This window comes from Bombus fervidus, chromosome 12 (assembly GCF_041682495.2).
Source record: "Bombus fervidus isolate BK054 chromosome 12, iyBomFerv1, whole genome shotgun sequence".
Taxonomy (NCBI): Eukaryota; Metazoa; Arthropoda; class Insecta; order Hymenoptera; family Apidae; genus Bombus; species Bombus fervidus.
Genome location: NC_091528.1, coordinates 623,064 through 648,079, shown reverse-complemented (window position 1 = coordinate 648,079; position 25,016 = coordinate 623,064). Strand labels below are relative to the sequence as shown.

General features: G+C 37.0%; 1 protein-coding gene and 1 long non-coding RNA gene across 3 annotated transcripts in view; both read left to right on the top strand.

Annotated features, from left to right (window-relative positions):
• The window catches only part of LOC139992931 (membralin), a 65,663-nt gene extending 55,190 nt beyond the window's left edge, over positions 1-10,473 (top strand). For both annotated transcript variants that reach the window (XM_072014248.1, XM_072014247.1), the window contains exons 12-13: positions 5,737-6,085; positions 7,894-10,473. In XM_072014248.1, coding sequence (XP_071870349.1) covers positions 5,737-6,085; positions 7,894-8,111 — 567 coding nt within the window. In that variant the 3' untranslated portion in view covers positions 8,112-10,473. The remainder of the gene's footprint in view (positions 1-5,736; positions 6,086-7,893) is intronic.
• A 2,561-nt stretch (positions 10,474-13,034) lies between these two features.
• Positions 13,035-25,016, top strand: part of LOC139992939 (uncharacterized) — a 92,854-nt gene continuing 80,872 nt past the window's right edge. The window contains exon 1 of the long non-coding RNA XR_011801249.1: positions 13,035-13,465. This is a non-coding gene — a long non-coding RNA (uncharacterized lncRNA). The remainder of the gene's footprint in view (positions 13,466-25,016) is intronic.

The following is a 25,016-nucleotide window of genomic DNA, read 5'->3' as shown; positions in this document are numbered from 1 at the left end:
TAATTGCTAACCAGTTTTGTGATACTATTGACTTGTTTTGTAAATCTTTACGTTTTTTCAAACTATTAACTTGCAACACGGTTCGTAATTATTAATCATCAATTGTAGTAACATGTAACTACATGCTTTCTTACCCGTTAATTACAAATAAACACTATTATTATTGTTATTTTATGATTTAACTGATATCGCCGCTCAAGACACACTTTTAGGCAAATAATTTTTTCATTTCTTCGCAACTCAGACATTTTTCGGTAGTATATCTTCAATACCCTTGCTTAACAATTAAAAAGCACAAAGAAAGGATACGATACCAGAGACCTACGTTTATTAGACGTTGTTAATAATTTTTTAAAAGAAAGTAGATTTAGTTAAACAGTTCTAAAATACCGATTTAACAAGAGAAAAATATGAGAATATCTCAAAGTCTAGCATTGCGTGTATTTGGGTAAAATATTTCCGGATTAAGACGCAAACGAGCAGTAGCCGTGGATGGTAAAATAATCGTAAGCGGTTCCAACAGGAATACAAGTAGAAAGCGCAAGAACACTTGTTCTCGTTAGTACTGAAAACCTGCGCATTAATCAAGAATACTTTGCGACCTACTTGAGGAATACTCGGCCGAATAAATATGTTCCTGGCGAACTTAACAGTAGTGGTCGTTCGAGGTGGTTATCAAAGAACTCTGCACAAACAATGAGCACACGCGTTTAGAAATTATGTCACGGAGTACTTTTCCCCTTTGGCGTCTACCGCCTACCGATCGATCACTCCTTTCTGACATCGATCGTGAATTTCTCAAGAGGGCTGCAAATGTGTTTGCCTTTCAAATTGCTTAGCCCCGGATGTTCGTCGTGCGTGAAAATATGTTTTCTCTCTTGTGCGGCCGAGAGCTCGTTCGATTGGACGCTTGAAGCCGGCTGAATTAAATCGATGAGAACCATAATGATGGGGAACGTTACAGGGTTGATTCATTTTGATGGACGAGAAAGACTAATTGTGGCTCAAATAAGTGTAACCGAATGAAAAAAATTTTGGTTACATCTTTTCACATTCATGTTTTATCTAAAGGCAGATTTTATGCAAAGTTGATTAAAACTTTGAATCGTTGTTATAATATTTGAATGAAAATACAACATAGCTACTTTTTATTAGAAATTAAAAGAGGTATGTGCAATCCAGAAGAGTCGTGGTTCACGGTGTATAGGGAGCTATATTGTCGAGTTCTTTTCGCGGTAGATTTAATAATTAGATGTTCGGGGATAGATTTCCGTTAGTTCGAACAATATAAAACGAAAGGCGAATATTTTACAAGGAATTCCAGTGGCTTCTGGTGAAAGTTCTGCTATTGACAGTAACGATAGCGAATGAAGAGCCATTGCTTTGCAGTCTAGACCCTGCCATCGCTCAAACTTAAGTTACGTAAACGCGACCAGGACAATGCACCTGACAGTTCAATCAATGAGAATAATTTAATGCCAACTTAGGATTTCAGTGAGCGGGCATAAATACCATTCAGTTTTAGTTTTCTCCTTTACTTTAGTTTTCTCTCTCCTCTCTCTCTGTCTGTCTGTCTGTCTCTCTCTCTTTCTCCCTCCGAATACATTGTACATACATCTTTATAACGTACAGAATTAAGTCCATTTACTCTTGAAAATTTTCAGATATTCGTAATCTTATTTATCCCCACGGATGTTATTTATAATTTTTCTGGCATCTAGCTTGATAATATTTTACGAAAATAATACCTGTTATAATAATGAAATAATCAATTCTATATCGATATACGTTAATAATACAAAATTAATTTGTTATTAAATGTATTTAGTTATATATCTAATCTACATATTCAATCGTATTGTCTTTCGTCAGAAAAAGAGATCATATCTTCGATTAAGAGACTAAGATTAAGTTAAGTCTCTGCAATGAGTATGTTTTGTTCAGTTTGATTAGATTAGTCCATAAGAACAATGGATGATGAAATTGTTATTATCACCTCGAAATTACTGTTTCTTGGAGATCTGATAAAGAGCGGACTTAACACGAATACAAATGTTTTGCAATTTTTTTTTAAATGTATAACTCAATATTTCGTCATGTTTTTCTTCGTATCAATATTTACTTCGCATCGTATCTGTATTAGTCATTCGTAATCGTCTTAATTGTTGACTGCAAATTTTAATTTTACTGAAAAAATTTTAAATTAAATGAACGATATAGCATACCTTGATAATTGATTTCCTTCCATTATTTTATCGGTAAATGAGAAAGACTAACTATGTAGTCGTAAACATTTCGTTTTCGTAAATAAAATTGGCGAATTTTCCAAAAAGTAAATTTTTCAGTACAACAATTATATCCTAGGTAATCTGATTCGATAGCGTATTTTGATAATGCAATGAATCATAATTAGATCATCGCGATGGGCGTATTAACAGTTATTACTCTAATGGCGTTACAATAGCTAGCTGTTGCGTTAATAATTGCGTTCGGTATGTACTGTATATATATTTTGCGTGGAAAAATTAAATACCATTAAAGTGTAATGGAGCGGCTAATTAACCGATAAAAGATACGAATGAATAACAGATTCGACTGTTATATGCTCACAAAAGGAATATTCATTTTATGACACCATCGCGTATTAAAAGTACGCTGGAATTCGTAATAATCTCGAGCAGATCGCGAATTTACGCGGGTAAATGGATATTTTTGGAAGAAAATAATATAATAATAATAATAATACACGTAACGGTAAGTCGATCGTATTTAGTTTGATATATAATCAAATATTTTTAACTAATTAATAAAGAAATATCATTTTATGAAAAATTATGTAGAACAAATTATAATGCGTTCAAATATTTTCTGTTTTGTTGAATGTTTAGAAAAGCCCAAAATTAGTACATTTAAAAGCAATACATAGTCAAGTAGTTATCTGAAATGAATAACGAGACTACGTCAATAGGATAAAAATCAAATCCAATATCTTTGTTCTTAAAAAAGAAAAAAGAAAAAGAAGAAGAAAAAGAACAAGAAAGAAAAAAAAGTAAGTTTTTGAAAAAAGTAAGTGTTGAAAAAAGTTTTTGTTTCACTTTATAGTCGATAATTAAATCTAATCTGGAAATATATCGATGATTAAATCTAACGTGAAAGTATTTCAAAGTTTTTGTTTCTTTATCTGCAGCATATCTAATTTAACAATACCTCTATGAAAAAATGCAAACAAATTTTCATTCGAATATCGCTTGATTCGATGAAGGTAGTTTAATGTAGAATATTAAACTATTTAAATCACATACGCTGTATATCGAATACTATTTTAGACGAGTACATACCTATCTTATCATTTCAAAAACCACTTTTCCAGAAGCGATATTTTTCTCGAGGATTTTCGTGTTCGTCTTGGGTTATATTCAATGACCGGTTAACCATCAGGTGATCTAGCTATCGCGAATTTCGATAATATTCCTCAAGCACTGAAATTAAGTTACTTATTCCTGTCCTAGTCGCGATTAATATCAGCCAATAGTTAAGCGGTGCTCGTTAACAAGAGCAACCAGCCGGCCAAGCAACGATCGGCAATTATTTCCCCGGAACGAGTTTATGAATAGAAGCCAGACCACGGGAAAATTCGAAAACCCGCCGGGCAACAAGACACGATCGGTTAAACCGAATCGTTTTGACTCCTACCTCGCTCTCGCTTATTCTCTCCCTCCCTCTCTCTTTTATCCTCATCCTCACTTATCCGACCATTCGCTTCTTTTCTATATAGGTGAGAGAATCGGGGCGATTAGCCCCGCGGCGTGATTATATGCTGGTCGATATCGATGTCATCGGCGTTGATTATCCAGGAAACGAAAATCCGGTTTCCTCGGTAACCTGTTTCATTCTAGCTATCGTTTTATCCTGGCCATCCTTTTTCCTCGAACCTAACCGATAGCAGCTGCCTCGGTTCAACTCTATCACTCGCGTAGATGTGTTCTTTTTTCTGAAACGATGCAAATTCATTTCGTTATATCGGACGAATCACCGTGGATACCATTTCCTTCATGTCGACGACAGGTGCCCGATGTCTCGAGATATTTATTTTCCATATTCAACCTCTCCGCGTTTGTCTCATTCTTCCAATTCTTTTCCTTCCCTGGTTTTCCCCTTCTTTTCTCTCCTCCTTTTCTTCTACCGTTTCGTTTCTTAAGTTATCGGTTTACGCGTTTCATTTCGACGTTGCTTCTTTTTGGATCTTCAATTTGCACCGCTTGGAAGAATCTTGACATTTATATGTCGCTCCGAACGCGAACGTATTGATCAATATCGTTTCGATAATTCGTCGAGAACATGCGAAAATGAAGGATCGAGAGAACATTTGTCTTTGTCCTTTGTTAATTATGGGTTAGTCCGTGACTGGTATTCCACGAATCGACTTAAAAATTTTTTTGAAAAATTTCAATGATCAGAGCGATATCCACATAAAATGATCTTTAGGATTGTAAAGACTGCATTACCATCTTCGGTAATAGATACTTGAAATTTTATTGTTTCTAAGTTATCAGTAATCTTTGTAAATGTTTTATCGCATCTTGATTAACATGACGTGTTATCTTGACCAACGTGACTTATGGAATCGGTCATTCAACTGAAAATGGATATCATTGGGTAGGATAAAAGCGTAGTATTCGAAAACATAGTACAAGGTAGATAATAGAACTAACCTTAAAGTTTCTTTCTTTCTTGCCACTTGCACAACAGTCGTGTACAATAGATGTTCTAAATATATTCTACCGACAAACATTTCAGAAAAAGTAGCAATTTGTTATGATATAAATTATGATGAATTACGTTACGATGACAAATGTAACTGTTATCAGATATTTTGTAGAAAGATGTTCGAATGCATCATAGAATTTTGATGTCACTTACCATATTCAATAATTATTGTGTACTTTCTCTGTTTTATGCCAATTTCGGCCAATCAAGTTTTGTCAATGTTAGCAACGGAGGGTGAATTTCGATGGAGCAAAAATGGCCAATCTTGCTTCATTGTATCAGTAGAAATTTTCTTATTTGTTCTACGGTAACAGCGAAGTTATTCATACCACATATACACGCGTGGAATGTTTGTAACTACAGTTGAATAGGGGTATTGCGATAGGTGGTGAGTTCAGAAGCATGACGAAGAGGGATAAAGAGAAATGGATGACGCAAGGCTATCGAAGGGCACGGAGAGAACGAGAGAAACCGTATAGAACAAATTTGGTGAATTTCCATATAAATTTGTTGGGCAGGAGCGACACACACATGCGTGTACCTCGTTGAACAGCCGATATCACGAGGCCGTGTGCCTCGTACCTATATTCCATCTAACACTATCGATAGTGACCGCCACAAATTTACAAACTAAATATCGTAGTTTTAATACACCATTAAATCAATGATGCTAAATTTCCTTATTAATCGATTATTGAAAACGAAATTCCAATTGGAAAAATGGATACCGTTTACCGTTTGAAAAAATCTCGTAGACTTTCTAAAACTTTTTAAATTATCATCTCGATGTTTTGGTCGAGATTTAGAGACATACAATTAGAGTTAGTTATTACAGAGGGTTATTACAGATATGTTATATAGGGTTATTACAGAGTCAGTCTTTATGCAATCCTTCCACAGAAAGTTATTAAAAAAAGCTGAGTAAAAAGTAGTCAGTTTATTTATCCACATTTTTGTTACCAATTTTAGCACTCGATGCTATACTTCTTCCATCACTACGAGCTGCCCGTGATCCTACAACAGGCTCAATTACAGCACCTCCTGTTCCGCAATCATGCACAGCCTGGCATGGCTGACCCTTCACCGGAACAGCCTTCGCCTAGTCTAAATCGGGCACTGACTAGCACAGAACCAACACCTGAACCTTCACCAGCACGAGAGTCAGCAGGTGTCACAGAACCTGAGCCGACACAAGAAACATCATCGACCAGTCCACCGCCAGCTGAGTCGAATTCGACTGCTTCCGATGTTCATTTAGGGGAACGAGTCGAAGTCACAATAATAACCCCTTCGTCCACCGAAGAACAAAATAACAAAGGTAAATAACGAAGGTAAAAGTAGACGATAATTTGCATATATCATTTTGTGTTCCCTTGTAATGTACGAGTCGAAATGGCAAACCATGTAAGCGCAGAAGTGGATATTTTCGATAAAAACAGAAAACGTATTTCCATTACTTCTACCACTTACATAGTTCCTCACCTCGACTTTTCACACGCAAGCTTTGATTTTCATTTGTTGTTCCGAGACCGTATACTTAACGCATGCATGTATACTGCTAAAACTATGCGGTTTGAAACATTATACAACGTTGAAAGTGCGTTTTGTAGCTCCTGCTACAGATAGTTGTCACTTCAGGAATCGTTTGTATCATTCAGCATACGATACCTTATGATCATGTATCAATTCGCACTGATGCTTTGCACCAATTAGTTTTCCCTCTTTTAATTCTATTTATCATGTTTCTCCGTGATTCGAGCAGTCCGTAATTCTCTCAACAAGTGAAATGGATACATAGAATAGTATTTGTACTTATATAATTTATATATTTCTGTTGGAAATAATTCGTCATGAAATAATGAATATGGTAGAATATTTTGCAGTCACTGTAATTAATAATATATACATAATACATAACACATAATACATAATACATATAATATATAATACATATAATACATAATACATAATATATAATAAAGCAAGATATAAGGGAAAACGATTATAAAGCTAGCTACTTTAGACGCGACTTTAGATTGCAAAGTGGTTCTTATCTTCCTTCTCTTTTATAAAAAACGAACAGTTGTACGTATTTCGATTCTTCCCTAATTTTTCCATTAAATTATATTAAAATTACCGGTATAATGACTTGTATGGAAGACACATTTTATTGAATAAAAATATCTATTTTTGTTTCCGAATCCTGACTGAGAATGATTTTACTGAGTGAGTGTAAATTCGTAAAAATACCTTGATCACATTTCATTGATCCGCCATGTAATATTAATTTTCATAAAAGACACTTTGTAGTTGGATGTTCGTTTTTACAACTCGCTCATTATCATAGTCGGATAACGCTGCTCTTTGATAAGCTCACATAGAACGACAAAATGTTTTTTTATCTTCTTCGTTATTCATTTATTTTCGTACCCATGCGTCTCTCTTAATTCTATCCAATTTACGTAAATAAACTGATACCTCGATAATGAAAGTATAAGTAAAGTTACGAATAAAACGAATAATTCCTACCTTAGTAAGGTATTGATCAATGCGAATACTAACTTGAATGAATATCCAATTGTGTGAAACGAACAAACGATAGCAATTATCAGCACGTTATCTGTTGATCAAATTTTCATTCTTTCCAACTATGAATTAGTAAATAATGTTTATAGAAAACCTGTTCCTATGCTATAAAATTTTACGCACAATGGCAACACAGGAGGCATGACAATTCATGACCAAATACTTGGGTCTTCCATAAAAGAACAATTTTTAAGTTATATATATGTATATCGTCCACACAAACCATCATACTGGTACTAACGATCATGACAAATCTTGCATCCTTTATAGGAAATATATTCATGTTCAGATTATTCGGGACACGAATACTCAAAGGGTTAATTAGATCTAACATGTCACGAATGTTTCACGTCCGCTGCCACGCTTACTTAAATGTATCACCGTGTTTTTCCATTCATCTTGATCCCAGCTCGTCACGGTTCTACTGCCTGCTAATTACTCACTTAATTTCGTTTTCCAATCTTCCCATGGCTTTTTGTCTGCATCGCTTCTCCCAGTATCGTTACACCAGGATCTGCTGAACATTGCTTTGAATCTTAGTGACAGAGAATCTCATGGAGTCAACAGCTTCGAACACTAGTGCGGAGGCGAGCACGCAACCGAAAATAGAGGAGGTGGGAGTATCTAGCAACGCTGCTTCCTCCTCGAAGATCGGAGACAATGGATCATCCACCGATACCTCTACATCGGAAGGGTTCGAGGTGATCGAGGCTACAGAGACGACGCGTAAGGAAACGACATCCCGTCAGGACAAGTAGAGAAACGCTAAAACGCCTCGAGCCATGCCAGTTGCATAGTCAGGATAGTCCAGGAGAAGAGGTTGTCATTTCAGCGCGGCAGCATCTGCGAATAGATCGTCTTGGAACCGAAGACCTCGAGGTTTGCTGACAATTGAAATCGAGGAGGAGAGATCGTATCGTTCAACATGGACCATACATGGCCGGAATAATACGTCTATTTTCGAACAGTTCGATATCCAAGTATCTTGAAAAAAAAGGCTTATCCTTCAGTCAGAGATAGAGAGAAATGGATATATAGATAGAAAGATAGATAGATAGATAGATGGAGAGGGAGAGAGAGAGAGAGAGAGAGAGAGAGAGAGAGAGAGAGAGAGAGAGAGAGAGAGAGAGAGAGAGAGAGAGAGAGAGAGAGAGAAAGGGAGGGGTGTGAGAGCATAGGGAGAGTAGTTTGACGCCATTTGGCGGTCAGGTGTTAGGTTTTAACGAGTAACTAGGGACTGGAGAATCGGGAGGTGAAACTGGATAACTAGTGACTGAATCTCGTCGTGGTATAGGGCCAGATCTTGTGAAATATATTTATATTCTCTCTACTGGAAAGTTAACATATGCAGTACATATCGCGTCCCCGAGATCAGAGAGAAAAGGAAGCGCGAGAAACGAGTTCGAGATTTTATTACTATAACATGTGTGGAATATGAAGAACACAGAGGAAAGGAATAATAGATTATGAAAATATAAATGAATAAAATAGGATTTTTTATCGCGACCTGAAGGAAAAACGAGTCTTTCCGTTGCCGCGAGTATACGCGTATACGCACCTTCTTGTATCGTAGATATTTGCGTCATCGAGGATTCGTGTAATATCATTCGCATTGAAAATTTTAAAAGATGGAGCGGATAGAGTTTGTAGTATTCGATTGATCGAATTTGAAACATACGATTTTTATTTATTGTTCGTTTTCTCGGGCGACGACGATTATATATATCTAACGACATCGCGAGAATAGCGAGACTACAGTTCCTGGGCGCAACAAGTTGGAGTGTCTTTGGTGAATATTCTTTCCTTTCCTTTGTTCGCTTGTTTCGCGATACGTAAAAAGAGATTTCTTCTTCCTGGACGGATGTTGATCGTAGTACGTTGAACAATGGACAAACTTGTGGAAACAGGATTCAAATTTTTCGCCGTGTATCTCGCGAGATGTATCGCTGAAATTTTTGTTACGATTTTACTTACGACTTTTCAACGAGTCAAAGACTCATTCCTGCATGCACTTTCTTTCTGAGCTTCGCACGTTTGTATATTAAACTCGAGGAACCATCGATGATTTGGTTTTCGTTCAAATTTCATTCGATCGATCTGTGATTTCTGGTAATCCATAAAAAAAAAAAAAAAAAACGTTTCGAATCTCTCTACGGATAACGCCGTACAGAGCGAAGTCAGAAACAATTCGTATCTCGCAGCAAGTTCTCCAATATCGTTATCTTTAAGTCTTAGTTAATTAAGGGGATTGTAGTACGCTAGATATGTGTCGGTGTCGTGCGAAACACTAAAATTCTTTTACGTACTGTAACGTTATACACAAGTTTATGATTAAGGGAACACGAAACGAACAAAAAGGAGTGTAGATTAATAAGAACGTCAGTGAAAATATCTTCTACTTTGTCGATGCAAAATTTCCATGTTGTCGCGTTGATAAAGCGTTGAAAAAGCTTACAATGGCTGGTCAGCGTGAAAGAAACCTTATTGTACTATACATCCGACATGAAACGTTGTTGTAGCGATCGTAGGTACCTTTGTCTCGCGTGTATTAGATAATAAATTTTCCTTTTATTTTGTCTTCTTTCTACTTAATTCGACAAGCGTTTCTGATGTGAATGAGCATGATTTTTTAGCGTGGGTACGAGGATCGAACATCGATTTTTCGAGCAATCAATTTTAACCGATAGTGGTCACAATATGTAAGGATTAATTGGTGACAGAACTTGTTAAGAGATACTTAGTGCACATATATATATATATATTTATTCTTTACTATAAACGTTCTTCTATCGTATATATGTAAATTTATCATGGAAGAAAAAGGATGTGTTCGTGGCGTTCGAGCACTGTACATTTCCGTATAAAGGACGACGAAAGATGTTCTAAGGGGATTGTAAAGTAAAAAGAAAAAAAAAGGGGGGGGAACATGAATGTCGTTCATCGTTTTGAGCGGTTTTAAATTCGATGCGTCTATGTAAAATATTTTCCTAAACTTACGTCATAAGAATTTGTTTTTTGTTTGGTTGTACATAATAGCTATCGCGCTATAATTATTACTATTATAATTATAATACTGCTGCTCTTACTGATATATTACAAATAAACGTAAAGGTGTTGCAATTTAGTGTGGTCTTATCTAAGCCCAGATCTTCTCTCTGAATGTATTTAATTCAGTAGTATTTGACATGGACTTTCTCGAGAGCAAGACTTCACATGTAAAAATATTTGATTGTAACACGCGCCCTGTCACGCTCTGTATATTAAACGTCTTACATTATTTTCATTATTTGATCAGACTATTAAAAATGCCTTTGTATATGAATTCGAGGTAAGATTACGGATTATCTGTCCTGTCATAAAAAGTCGGTGAGATGACTCGATAAAGGTTGGGAAACACTGATGCAGATGATCACTCCAGCCGGGTCGTATCGTTCTGTTTGTCGGATACCTCTGGCCACGAAGGAAGCCTCAGACGACGCGACGGTCCCGGGGCGAAACACGGAAAATGCAAGATTTAAAAGAGATTCCCGTGAAATTGGAATTGATTGTTCAAGCGAGACAGCGACAGGGTGAGCCAACTACTAGCTGGAAGTTGAATCCTGTCGAAGTCGCGGACTTCCGGATGGGGAGGAAAGAAGCGTAGAAACGCCGAAATAGACAAATACATAGCGAGTGTACCTTGGAGAGAATCAAACAGGTGGCGTGGTGGAAGCCGAAGAAGACGATCAGGAAGTTCTCGGTAAGAAGAGAGAATCCTTTCCTCCGCCGATGGAAAAAGGGTGAAACGAAGGGGGAGAATGATCTCGCGAAAATGTCTAAAGGAACACGACAGTCGTACAAATGTAACGATTTATTTTCATTACGGCATAATTAGGAACGAGACTCGTGATTCGATTCCTCCTCGGGTTTGTTCGCTGTGTTCTTGCACGACCACTACGATCTATACACAGATACACCCTGGTCAAGGAAGTTACAGACTCGGGGAGATATACGGGTTCGATCGATATAGCATCTTCGTGCTCCGTTAGTCGCTTAGATTTCGTGCATAGAATTAAGCAGATGTCGCTAAGATTTTCTTCGGTCGTGGAACACCTTGATGTATCACTCACTACAAATTAATGAAATACTACAACTCGTACTTAGGTTGTGTTAGCGTACGCGTATTTTTAAAAATTCTTTCTGCTTAATTTAATATGTACGGTCTTTAATTATAATAATTACGTTAAGTTTTATTGGTTTTTAGCCATCCACGGTATAAATTCCATTTTACAAATACCAAATCTTAACTTCATGAATTTTAATGAACTTATAAACAGACGGAGGGATGGAAGCGAAACCTCTTAATTATTTCAAGCAATGTAACGATTTGAAATTTATATGAAATTCAGACATATTCGCAAAGAACAAAAATTCTATCACAAATGGTAAACGAACTTTCAGAAAATAAACGGGGTCATCGTACAAATTTCCTTTCAATTTCGATAGTTCGAGATTTTGTTAATGGTATTACATCTTCGCAGTAGATTAAACATCTGTAAAATTATCACTTGTTAGAACCGTTGCTTATGGAAGCCGTGTGTATCGAGTTGGGAGGAAAAGCGAGCAGAATGCTTTCTCGTAGATCGAGATTGAAAAGAGCTCACAGGATGGAACAATACGTAGAGGGAATATGTCGGTGTCGGTGGGTAGCTAGAGGATTTTCGTGTGTCCCGGAAGCTCGAGTATAGATTCCAACAGAGTTAGAGGGTGAGAAGCGCAGCGAACTGGTGAGAGGGACAGAAAGGGAAGGAGGGGAAAACAGAAAGCCCACGGGGGCCGAATTTGCATCCAGCAAAGCAACCTCGGACTACTTTATTTGATTGGCTGCCCGCAGGGTTGCCTTCCACTCCTACAAGTCCACACGAAAGTACATTCTCCTATTTCCTTTCGCTCTTTTATTCAACTCTTCTTCGCCTCATCGTCATCTTTCGCTATGTTTCTCTCCTTTTTTTTCAAATCTTGTCTCTCTCTCTTACGAGATTTTTCCTCCGATCTCTTCCTTTCTTTCTCGACCTTAAGGCTTTCAGTTTCTTTCGAAATAGTCTCAATAATAAACGATCCGTGATTTAAAGATCATAAACGGATATTTTCTTCTGCATCTCGAATCGGATTCACGCCCTAAAAGAGTAGGAATTTCTGCGATACTTCTCTTACCGAACTCTCACATCGACTGTCTGTGCAAGCACTGACCAACATTTGCTTTCTTTTTTTTTCTTTTTTTTTTGTAAGAAATTAACAGATTATTTCTTTTATACGAATATTTACCGTATCTTTATTTTCGCTATGCGAATCTTGATTATGTTTATAGATCGTAAAGAATAGTAGATAGCCGTCCTTTTATTTTTATTATTTTTTTTTATGTCAAGTTAAACGTAGTAATGTAATTAGAGTCACATTGGCTATTTAATCAATTATTTTGTAACGCTCGCGTCAAGCATGAGGTTTTGTTTAAATTGATGCGATTATATTTTGCAGTGAATGTGTGAATAAACGAATAATTAACAAGGATAAATGATATTTTTCATTCAAGCGACGGGAATGAGCTTTGTTTAAGAGGATTCAGTTTGTTTATCAAATAATATAGTTTATCGAAGCATTTATGAAAAGGATTTCTACAATTCACTTAAGGCTATGCGAAGCGTGTACTATAGAAGCGATACTACGTAATTATTATATTCGAAAAATTCTTCGTCAACTCCAAAAGGCGCGTTCTTATCAACGAAAGCATTCTATTCGAGGCTATTACGGGCGCGTCACGTTTAGGACGCTTTTTCTACGTGAGTCGTTCTTATCGCCCCAACATTTATTTACTTTCTCGTTCGCTCGGTTCGTTTCGATTATATGAATTGGCAGCTAACAAAATATAACAACGAAATCTGACCGCGAGTAATTTTCCAGACGGAGGAGCCCTTTCAGTTGCCCGCTAACGGTTGTGAAGAAGCATCGTGTCACGATCTCCTGCTACGAACCAAGATATTCCAGTATTATCTATAATGTAAGCTCGTCGTGTTTAATAGACGTCGAAAGCCATTGGTAACTGGACAACCGAATGGGGGCGAAGACACGCGATAAGGTAAGTTTTTGCTCGTTTTTAATGACTTTCTCTGTAACAACTGTCGATTTTTTCTGATCGTCTATCGGCGATGCTTGACGTCGGAATAATCATCCAGTTTAATAAAAACGGCTTACCCGCGAAACAATGGACTGTTGCTTGCAGAACAAGTCATAACTAGTATTATAAAGACCGCTGCTAAAGTTCTTGCATCCTATCTACACTTTGTTCCACTCAATATTAAACGATTTTCACTTTGTAAGCATACGCGACTGATCCTCGGCTTCGTTGTCTTTTAGACAACTTTCTTAGAAAGATATACATGTGTACTTTGTCAGGGATGCCGTGGTTTCAGAGTTAGTTACGCTGATATTATTTCTTTGGTTATGTGTCAGTGTATTTTGTATTTCTTTTTGATCGATCGAGAAATTCAAATGGTGTTATTACTGTCCGTATTATTAGCATATCGTATATTCCTGCAATACGATATTTATCCTGTTTATATAAATAGAGATTAGAGATTATAGAGTCTCTGTCTTTGCTATTGTGCTATATCGCTATTGTTATATCTTTATTATCCATTCGAAGTTCTTGCTACGTTTTTCGTAGAATGGAAATATAAGTCGAAGAAACGCAGACATCTCCGTTCCCTTTTGTCAAGCAATAGGTTTCATTGCGTGACGTATAATGTTTCCTTGTGCGTGTTTCCTGCCGCGTTTCATAAACGTTAGACACAATGCAACTTTGTATGATATGTTTTTACCATTTATTACGTTATGGCCATTGCAATAATGAAGCGTAACTTTAAATTCTGGTTGTATTACTTTTACGCGTGAAGAGTTAGTTGTTCCGTTTCGAATCGAATTAAACGCTTTCACTCTTTAATCTATACGAATGTTATTGTCGGATATGTCGTTAATTAGCTAATGACTAACATGGTTTTCTTACATTTTGATGCATATTATAAAGCAATAAAGTAAAAGTCAAAAGTAAGTTTAAACTCGTGCAAATTACTGTCGGTATTAGAATTTGAAGAATTTATTTTATTAATTCGCAGTCAGTTTTCTTCGATATGATAATAAACTGCCGCACAAATATCGTGACTTCACTCTCTATTTTACGTTCCCCCTAATTCTTTCATCTTCAAAGTAAAATTAAAGTTTCAGAATATGCGATATGCAATTTTTACCGGCTATCGAGGATATTAATATCGCGGTGCAAGATTCCAAACGATTTCGAACGATGAAGTGTGGTAAAGTACATTTTGCGTATTTGCTCTCGGAAAACGTACTTATGCGTGTTCATCGCGAATACGGGGTTAACCACAGTACTTAATGGTTTCTCGATAATAATAGTTCTCGTGTCACTGTAGTTTGAGTATCTTGGACTTTGGTCTTTTCTGGAAAGCGACGGAACTACCCGCATTTTGAGTTACAAGTTCCGACTATCTGTCGCGGGAGGTGAACTTACAATTAGCTAGAAATGTGTAGCTTTTGCATTTATTCAGCATTTATTCAGACTAATAAATTGCTTTAAAAAAGCATTTCTCATTTTTAATATCGTAGTTATTAAATTGTTTGATAGATGAAAATATCTTTTGAAGCATCAAGTCGAGAAAATAACACGTCGTCAGACGATTAACTTTAACCGCCTAAATCGACAACAAAGTCCCTAGTCCGCTTCGATAGTTGATAATTATGAACGGCAGAGTCACCAAGGCTGTTGAATCGAGACGATACTGTTTTCCACGATCCATCTTTATTCGAGACTAAGTAGAAATACGACCTAGCTTAAACCCTACATGATGAAGGGTGAATTGAGACTTCATAGGCGTAACCAAGTTTCTCTGATACATCCTTTTAACAAATTCAAATTCGAACAAACAACCTGAACCAACGATGAAAGTTGACATGCTCTTTGTTTAACAAAATACGCGTTGATCGTTAATCCCGTCTGCGAAAAATTGCCATTCGAAAACTCGGTCGACAATTCACTTTACCGTGTATCGTTTAACCAATACAAACACCGTTATAAACATCAACTACAAAATGATCCTACTACTAACATTATAGATCGATTGTCCCAATAACGAACATACGCTTTAAAAAGATCGTTCTTCGATGCAACATAAAATTCCACCCAGTTCAGTGATAGAATAAATAAAATCTTTTACCGTAGATGGTAGGTGAATTAGCGAGAACGCGTTTGCACACATCCGAATAGACACGACAGCGTTTTAAAGCACGATCGTGGAAATTTCCACGCTCGTGTCTCTGTTCATTCGTTACGCCTATGGTAAGGGTTTTCCCCTTGATTTCCACTCGAGGTTGCCAACTTCGTACCCTCCTATCCTAGGTTCCACTTGATCGAATTAATCCATTCCCAATCTAATCAAATCGCGTGAATGTCTAATTTCACACACGATCCGTTTTCGTCGCTTCGTACGTTCTACCGATACTTCCGTATCGAACGGTTGATTCACATATTCGCGCTAATAGTGCCCAATTACTTGGAACGTTCGAACGCAGACCGACTTTCCTCCTAAGAATGAGTAAATACACTCGCCAGGATTTCGTATCAACGTGATTTGTCAGCGCGATTTTATGCACGTCGCGTCGTTGCTCGTCTCCAGACTCCATTCTGTATATTTTTCTCGATAATTGTACGTTTGTGCAGGTGTGTTAAATATTTTATTGTTATTGTTATTATTTTATTGTTATTAAACTACGTTCTACTATAATTAGCATCGGAGCGTGAAATTTGTCTGCAAAAGTAATAAAACATTTTACAGCAAAAAATGATCTCGCTACCCTTTTAAAACGATTGTTCGTATATGTGGGTCGATTTCCTTTTTCCGAAGAAAATAAACGAGACCTCTCTGGTCGATTGGTTGCTTCTACATGACACTCTACAACAACACAGTATTCTATTTCAAGTATACTTGAACTTTGTTTATAACAAGAGTTATTAGACTGAAAAATTCTCTCGTACTCGCCACTTTTTAAACGACTTTGAAACGCATTTCATTTCCCATTCAGTATTTCAAAATTCATGTCGTTGTCCATACTTTAATTATCAGATGATACGAAATTTTACAGAAAAATTTACAGGAATGTTAACGCATTCCACGTTCTGATCAGTTTATATTTGCAGTCGAGTTTGATATTCCGGCGTATTTTTTGGTCTGTTGGATGTGTAAATTTCACGAGTTTCCATAGATTCGGCAACAATTTCTCGACGATACCCGTGAAATACATTGACGGAAATCAACGGAAAGGGGTAAAGTAGGTGTTCGATATTCTCAAAGTTTGAAACTCCTCTGATGGTCTGGCTACGTTCCTACGTGGGTACATAGGAAAGGCTTCAACAATATTGTAATTACAACATCAAATGGTCGATTAACACGAATTTAACGGACGTGATTTGCGACTCCTCGTTCGTAATTAACTTCGCGGGGACATCAAACCGATTAGCACGCTCCTTTGAGTCGAATTTTCCTCTATAAAGGCGTGAATTGCCAGAAGATTTCGTCTTTCGTACTCGTAATCCAGCCTTTTCGAATTTACGTCACGTCTCTCTTACCTTTCGTCGCATCGAGTTCTTTCAAGCGTCTTTTTTTCTCTTTTTTCCAAATCCTTGAAAAATTTTAGTTTTTAACCTTTCACACTCATATTTATGGTAAATGCGCTTGATTTCATAGAATATAGGCATTTATTTAATGGATCTTAGATAAGTAAAAAATTTAGTATTTAGAAAAAGACAAGGAAACAGGCCTGCTATATATCGATAATTCTAATGAATCGCGAGGCATCGGAGTTTCTAGAAACAATTTCACAAGAGCAACGTTTCTTTCCAGCGCGAGGTATATCAAAGTTTCTCAAGTGATAAAGGCAAGAGCCAATGTTGACTTACCTCTTAAAAAGCGATATTGTCGTACAATTTTACCGTGAATCCACTTGAACATCTTGTTAGATACATCAACCATTAAAGGAACTTTATCTGTTTCTTTTTTTCGTTCGTTTTTTTCATTTTTCGTCAATTCAATGTCAATTCAAAACTCGAATTTAAAGCTTTCTTAATGAGAAAAAAATGTCTTCGTCTTTTCTCCTCTAGTCGTACCTCGACGAAGATCCTTGTGAGTTTATATCCTTTTGGCGAGTACGCAAAGGTGCGAATATAATAGCTCGATCTCGAAAGGAAACGGCGGAATAATAGTGAAGTGTGTACCTGTAAAAAGCCTGGAGAGATTGGCGGAGAACGAGATGAGGAGGGTAGAGGATATAGGACGAACGTAAATGTGAACGTGAACGTGAACGTGAACGTGAATGTGAAAGGGAGGCGTTTGATGTTTGAGTAGATTGTTAGAGAAGTGTCTATCTGTTCGGAGTAACGCTGGAAAAGTACTGTAAAGACGAAGCACTCGGGTTTCTATTTAAATCGACTTGCCTCTCTGCGCCTAGATGCTCTATGAGCGGTTCCTATCGATCGTGGTAATTACTTATGTAAGCCTGGAAACTCGTTGTTCCCGTAAGTCTTCCCACGGTACTAACTTAACATCACACGATCATTAACTCGAACATTCGCGATACAATCGTTGATTTTAATTATTTCAGGTAACTAAGGTTCCGAGATACAACGATGAACAAAATTATTGGCGCAGACTACATTTTCCTCGAATATTATTAATGTGTTAAGATCGATGGTTTTCTCCATTGATTGAAAAAGTATCGCGATTGGTGATGAATAATATCGCGGCATCTTATGATATTATGGATGTCAATCCCTCTTTCGTTCGCTAACCCTCATTTGTTCTTGTAGAATTATTCGCTTATTGGTCCATGGTGAATTCCTCCTGTCCTTTATGAACGACGTTTACTTCTTTTGCATGCTAAACGTTCGTCTTTCTTGCGTCGGTTCTTTGGTTCCTTCGCCCTTTTTATCTTCGCGTACGCTTTGACATTTGCGTACGATGGTGGGGCTCCGAGGAAAGGTGGTGACAGGACTGACGAAATGTTTCATTTGAAAAACTCGTGGATACAGTCACAAGTTTATTAGGAAAATCTGCGTGTTTTCAAATACCCATTCAAAATAAAATAAAGTTGTTTTCTGTCTTTTTTTTTGGCACTTAGGTTGTTTGTCATTTTAACTCCTGTATTAATAAAAAAATATATGTAAAATATTCCTATGGAATTGTCGCGTCACGATCAATGAATAAACTATTATAATTTCGAGGAAATAGTGCTGCCTTTTAAATATATTTTCCGGTTGGTAAAGTAATTTCAGGCTCGGAGTAGGTGCAATGAAATTATGAATTCGTATCGTCGATGTCAAATTATTAAATCCGACGAGGTGTTCGTCAAGGAACAGATAATGCAATTTTTATACGCTTCGCTTGTACCGTTCCATTATCGATTCGCGTCGCTTCTATTCATGCTCGTTCCTCGTTCAGCTGTTGCTTCGATCGTGTTAAAAATTATGCGACAAATTTTTGTATTTTTCGAGGCTGGAGCCCTGAACGAGAATGGATGGAGCCCTCCTGTAAGGGTGATTCATTTTCCATATTTATGATCTGGTTAATAATCATCCCTTGTCTTCGCTATTTCCTGTGATTTTGTATTTAATGGAACACGGATTTCTATTCATGCCGTGCAATGTTATTTTCATAATCTATTATGCTTTTCGATGCTTTTTAAACCAATTATTCCTATTTTTTTTTTTTTTTTACTATTTCCATTGGTCGAAAGTTTTCGTGTGACTGTGCTATCACGCAAAAGACACTTGGATAAGGATCGATAATGATTTTATTCTTTATTGTTATTAGAGCCACGGGTGTCCTAAATTTTTTCTGCTCAGCTATGTCACAGTAGTTAATTAGTATTAAAACGTTGAAACGCCAAAGAGTAAGGTTATTTCACGATAAACTGCCATATGAAAGTCGTATGAGATAAATGGCGCTGTTTAATGGAAAAATGTCTCGTTTTTTTCACGCGTGTTAATTTTCATATTTCGACTCGTTTCCATGGTCACTGTAAAAGCCAACATGAATAATAACTCGTCGAATAATTTTACGCACTGTCGATCATATGAATTTGCTTTTCACTTCGGCAAGTTCGTACTTCTTTGTATCTCCATTATTTTTATGGTCACCTCTTTCCTTACTTTGATTGCTATGGAAGTCGTTACGTTTATTTGCATATTTTCTCGCTACCGGTACAATTAATTTACAAGTATAGAGTCGGATTTAAAAATGTTGCTCTTTATATTAAAAGGGTTGGAAACGATTACGAATAAATAAACAATTCGTAACAAGTTGCTCTTTCGTGAGTAGACCCTTAAAATTTTAGATCTTTCCTTTTTGTAACATTCTTTATAGAGAATGCAAAGCGTATATCTAAAAATTTTCTACGTTATTAATTAAAATGATAAGGAAAAGTTACGTAGAACATTGCACATCTTGTGTTAATGTCCATTACATTAATGATATATCTACTTTGTTATCCATAAGCATTTCACTTGTTTATATTCAATAAACAATGTAGTATGTACGTACAATATAGATGCCGAATATGATAAATACCGTAACATCTGTCCTTGAAATACCAAAGATACCGACGTCGCAATTATGTAATATTCAATTTTCACAATTTTTTCTGCTTTCTGATGTTATAATAATTTCTTTATAAAATCCAACGGTAGTATTCTCGCTGTCAAGTTGCGATGTATTATAAACTCAATTTTGTGGTTTTCATACCTGTGGTTCAGCGAAACTTATGAGTCACGTTATCGTTAGCGTTGGTTCTCGTCTGAATAATCGTTTAGGATCAGTGTTGGTGAAATATCCACGTATACGGCGTTAATTCTGTACCATCTTTTCGTGGCTACGAGACCGGAAAAGACAAGTTGTAGAGAGTGGAAATTGATTTCATTGACGGATAAAAATGACCTCTTAAAAGAGTGCTAGCCCGCATTCTCGATCTAAGCTTTCTTGAACTATCGTATCACAGATATATTATCGTATTATAACTTCGACATATTGTTCGATTATAATAATTTATAATTTTTGCATGAGATACGACGCTGATTTTAAATCGATCAGTGTTAATTACTTTTTCGTGGATTTCGAATTAACCTCAGATGTTGGTAAACGATTTTTGACTGAATTCATTTCGCGAAAATTAAAGGTACATACATATATATGTGTATATTAACGTTTGAGAGCGGTTGATTTCAGAGGCGCGGTAGTTTCCCTTACGCTTGATCGTTTTCACATGTGTTAACAGGGGAGTGAGATGAATATTGACGGATTTGCAAAACGCCAGTTGCCTTGGCCGCGCGCATGCTTTCTCCATTTTCGAATCAGACAGAGGCGAGCACGATACTTTTGATCTTTTGCGTGTTTGCAGAAATTCCAGCGTTCTCTCGCTGATTTTCGTGTGTGGTTTGTTAAATGCTTTTCATTGGCTTTCCCTTTTCCTCATTGCTCTGCGTTATACCGATGATATATCAATTATTGGATATTTACGTAAGCCGGAAGATGATCTAGATTCTTAAAGCGTTTACGTTGAAACATTGCTTTGATTAATTCTTGTAATTAAAAGTAACTTCAGAATATAGAGGGTTTTTAATCTTCGCAAGAATGTAATACAGCCTTTTTGTTTGATCGTACTTCGTAATTGTAAGTTAGAAAATTTCTGATTGTCAATGACATTCGTTAAAATTTGAAGGAAAACTCGAGGATTATTCACCTTCGAAATTTGTTGGTAGCTAATCGTGAGGCAGTATGAAGTTGAAAAGAGCAACCAGAGAGCCGCGGGTCTTTATTTCGTTGGATGAGCAAGATATTATAATCACGTTGTACTATCGATTGACGTGTGCATGGAGGGTTGCACAGCGGTCTGGTATACGGGAGCCTGAAAAGGGGGTCGTGGAGAGAGTGTTAGGCGGAAGGGAGGAAGCCGAAGCTGCCAGGGAGAAGACGCTGCCTAATAGAATGCCAATATGATTATGCGTGCCATGCTGCATCCAAACCACGATCCATGCAGCACCTACTCTGGTGCTCTTGAATACTCGCTGCCAATGTAATCGACTAGCACGAAACGACGCTACGGATGAAACTGAATTTGTTTCACGACGCCGACGAGAGACGTTCATGCGTTTCTTTTTCGTGTTTCCCCGTTTTCGGATCCTCTCGAGCATCGTGTCGTGGTCTTCGTGTACGAGACGTACACGAATATATCGATCTTTTCTTTAATTTTTTCCTTCGAGTTTCTCTTCGTTATCGAATCTCGCTTACACTTTTCTCTTGATTAAAATATCCTTAATGCTATAACGATGCATTAAATAAACAGTGTGAATAGTCTTCTGTTTTACAGCTCACGGCAACTTGTTCATTTCTTTTGCTTTAAACGACGAATTAGAATATGGAAATTTTTTAATTTTGTTACGAGTTTGCAAAACACCCCGATATTTATGATAATCTCCCGATATTTTTCAAGCAGAATTTGCCGCAAGTGTAAAATACAGAAACTTCGATTTACGTTTTCCCAGTCAGACATATTCTCGTTACAGAATCTTTTTATTTTCGATCCTTCATCGATGAAATTTTGCTTCGTTTCGGATCCCCGGTTAATTGAGTTCCGAACGAAAGAGAGATCTGTACCAGCTCCGCAAGTAATTATCGGATTGTGGAAATTTTTGCAGCAAATAAAACGGAGGCGAGGATTTTTGCGAGGAAATTCGAACGGGTGTGAAACGTTAAACTTTCGATTTATAACGTTTTCCAGCTAGACGCGCTAAATCCATCAAGTGCGCGTTTATCGGAAAATCAAGCAGTCATGTGCATTGGATGCATTGTCAGTGCATTAACTCGTACATTCGAGTGGAAAATGGCATTACTTAGCCGCATTACCGCTGTATCATATACCTCGACACCATTTCTCTTTGATCATCGCGGTCAGGTCGTACTTAGATAGGTACTTGGGAGTACGACGATTTTGAAAATTGGTCGAACAGGTTCGTTTCTCCTTCGTTAGGTGTTCGTCATAGTTACTAGAACTTTCCAGCTTTATGAAATTTTGCGAGCATTTATAGATGATAGGAGAAACTAAATTCCAACTGTGAAGAATTTAAGTTCCAGAAATAAAGTTCCACACCTGACTGTGCTACAAAACTATATGCGACATGGTAAACTTTCACAATCTTTTAAGCTTCTTGCCCGCTCATTAGCGAATGAGAATCAGAATCAGCATCGATATTGGTTAAAAGATGGACTCGTTGTGAATGAGAAATTCTCTTGTTACTACGTCGATGTTTCAACAAAAATTGGAAATGGAATTATATTTACAAATGACGAGCATCATATTTCGCTCAGTTCCTCTTCGTCACCGGATATTTTCTCTCTCGTTACGAATGGCAAACTATATCCAGTTCTGGCTCGTATTTCTTTCTTTTTCCGTCTTTCGTTACTAGCAAACAACGCAATTTCTTGGTTCGTTTCACGCTCAGGGCAGAGCAAGGTATCGTTTAATAAAACAGTTGGGACTTTTTTTTATGTTTTCTGGTACAGGAATTGCGAACATCTTTTAACTTAATATTAAGAACTCGGTAATCCTACGAGTTTTGTAATGTGTATGGTTAAATTGTGGGATGTAATATTACGTCAGGCGCTGTTAATATATTAATAATGAAATCTAACAGAAAATACGGATACACTTGATGTAATTACGCGCGATTACAAATTTTTAGCAGGCAGAGTGTACGAACGTTCACTGGAAGCGAACGATTTTACAGTGCATTGAACACGCTCGAAAATAGAAGACGCGGAAGTGGATCGACCATCGTCGAACGGAAGCACGTCTATAATACGTATCGAAAGATACTTACATCCGGTATCATAGGGTTCTGTTTCCCGCGGCTGCTTCATCACGCTTGCTGCTTGAACCTATACGCTTGTATAGGGTTGGCGGCCGTCAAAGTTAACCTTTGTTTCGCGCATGGCTAGTCTTTCGGGTTTATCAGTATGTAGCAGCTGGTGCCGCTTTATTTATAACGCGAGTTCCCTTCCTTTCCTTTCTTGTTGTGAAACTAGCGTGGTAGATCGCGTTAAGCCGCAACAGTACTTCGTATATCACGCGTTATGTCGATGTGAACGTGTCAGCCAACATTTGTCACAGAATATTAGGTTGTTGCGCAATAATCGAGTCTAAACTAATGAACTCTTGTTCCGTATGTTTGCTAATTCCAATCACTAAGAAAGTAAAGTTTATGTACATACGCCGGTACGGTTAACCGTTTCTACGAAAAAGATGAAAGATGGATCGAATTGCCGTCTTCGAACATATAGCCAAAACAGTATTTGGGCATATGTAGGTAAATACCTGTTCTTGAAGTTATAGTAGCTGTTCATTTCCGTGGATACACGCGCGCAATTAGAGATATTGTCTCCAAGGAGTCAGTTGATTTCACGCAAGCAATCAGAACAGATGATACAAATTCTAATCAGTACCAATCCTTTTTTTGTGGATGATTAATGTAGACTTTAATGCAGCAATGTCATTGTTACACCATTGACGTCATAATACAGTTTAAATTAATAAATTTTTGATAAATAAAAGAAAAAGAGAAACACACGCGAATTGGTTTGAAAGAAAGTTGGTTCGTCTTGAATTCGGCATAACTGTTGGCGGATTCTTAATAAATCACACAATGGAAATATCTACCTAATCTTAATATCCGCTGCCGACCCGTTTTTCACGATTGATCGCGTCTGAATATGCAAACAGAAATTGAAGCGATCATTCACGTCGAAGGAAATGCATCCTTCGAATCGTTCGGTACTTATATTAAAAATCTCCTCGTATTCAGGGTTGTTCATCAGAAATTCGACCAAACGAAAAAAAGAGGAAGATGGAAAAGGAAAGAAACGAGAAGGAGAAGAAGAAAAGACAAAGGCGAAAGAGGAAAGTAAAAGGAAAAAAGAAGCGAGGAAAAGTAAATTTGTAGTTATTAGTTAATAAGTATAGGAAGTTGTACCAGGATCCGTCTTTTCAAGGACGTTGTCTAGGAGGACGTATCATTGAAACGGGGACGTATCGAAAAGGGCACAAAGATGAAATTCTTAGCGAACCAGACAAGAATAGAAGAGTGACGCCCGTCGAGAATGGCGGAATTAAATTTATTCAGGCAGTGCCAATAAGTCGGAAAAGTCATGTCCTAAAAGCCGGAATCCGCTCGAGTGCGACTCATCCCAATTCTGTTTCCTCTTAGCACTTCTTCTCCACGCTTTGTTTCTGTTTTGTTGTAAATCGAACTTTTCGTTTTTTCTATGTATGTAACTCTTTCCAGTATAAAACGACGAATATGAGAAGCCAACTGGTTTGAAAGGGTTAGAATTAAAATTTTACTCGGAGAAAGAATTTCGTCGATATAAAAGTTGGTTTGTATTGATGTGTGATATTTACTGGTAGCGACATGGTTCCGCTCGAACAAATATTTTTATTCAATTTAATTTATTTATTTGGAAGTTGGAGTTTAAACTAAATTTTACATCAAATATCATCTGTTGTTGTTGAAT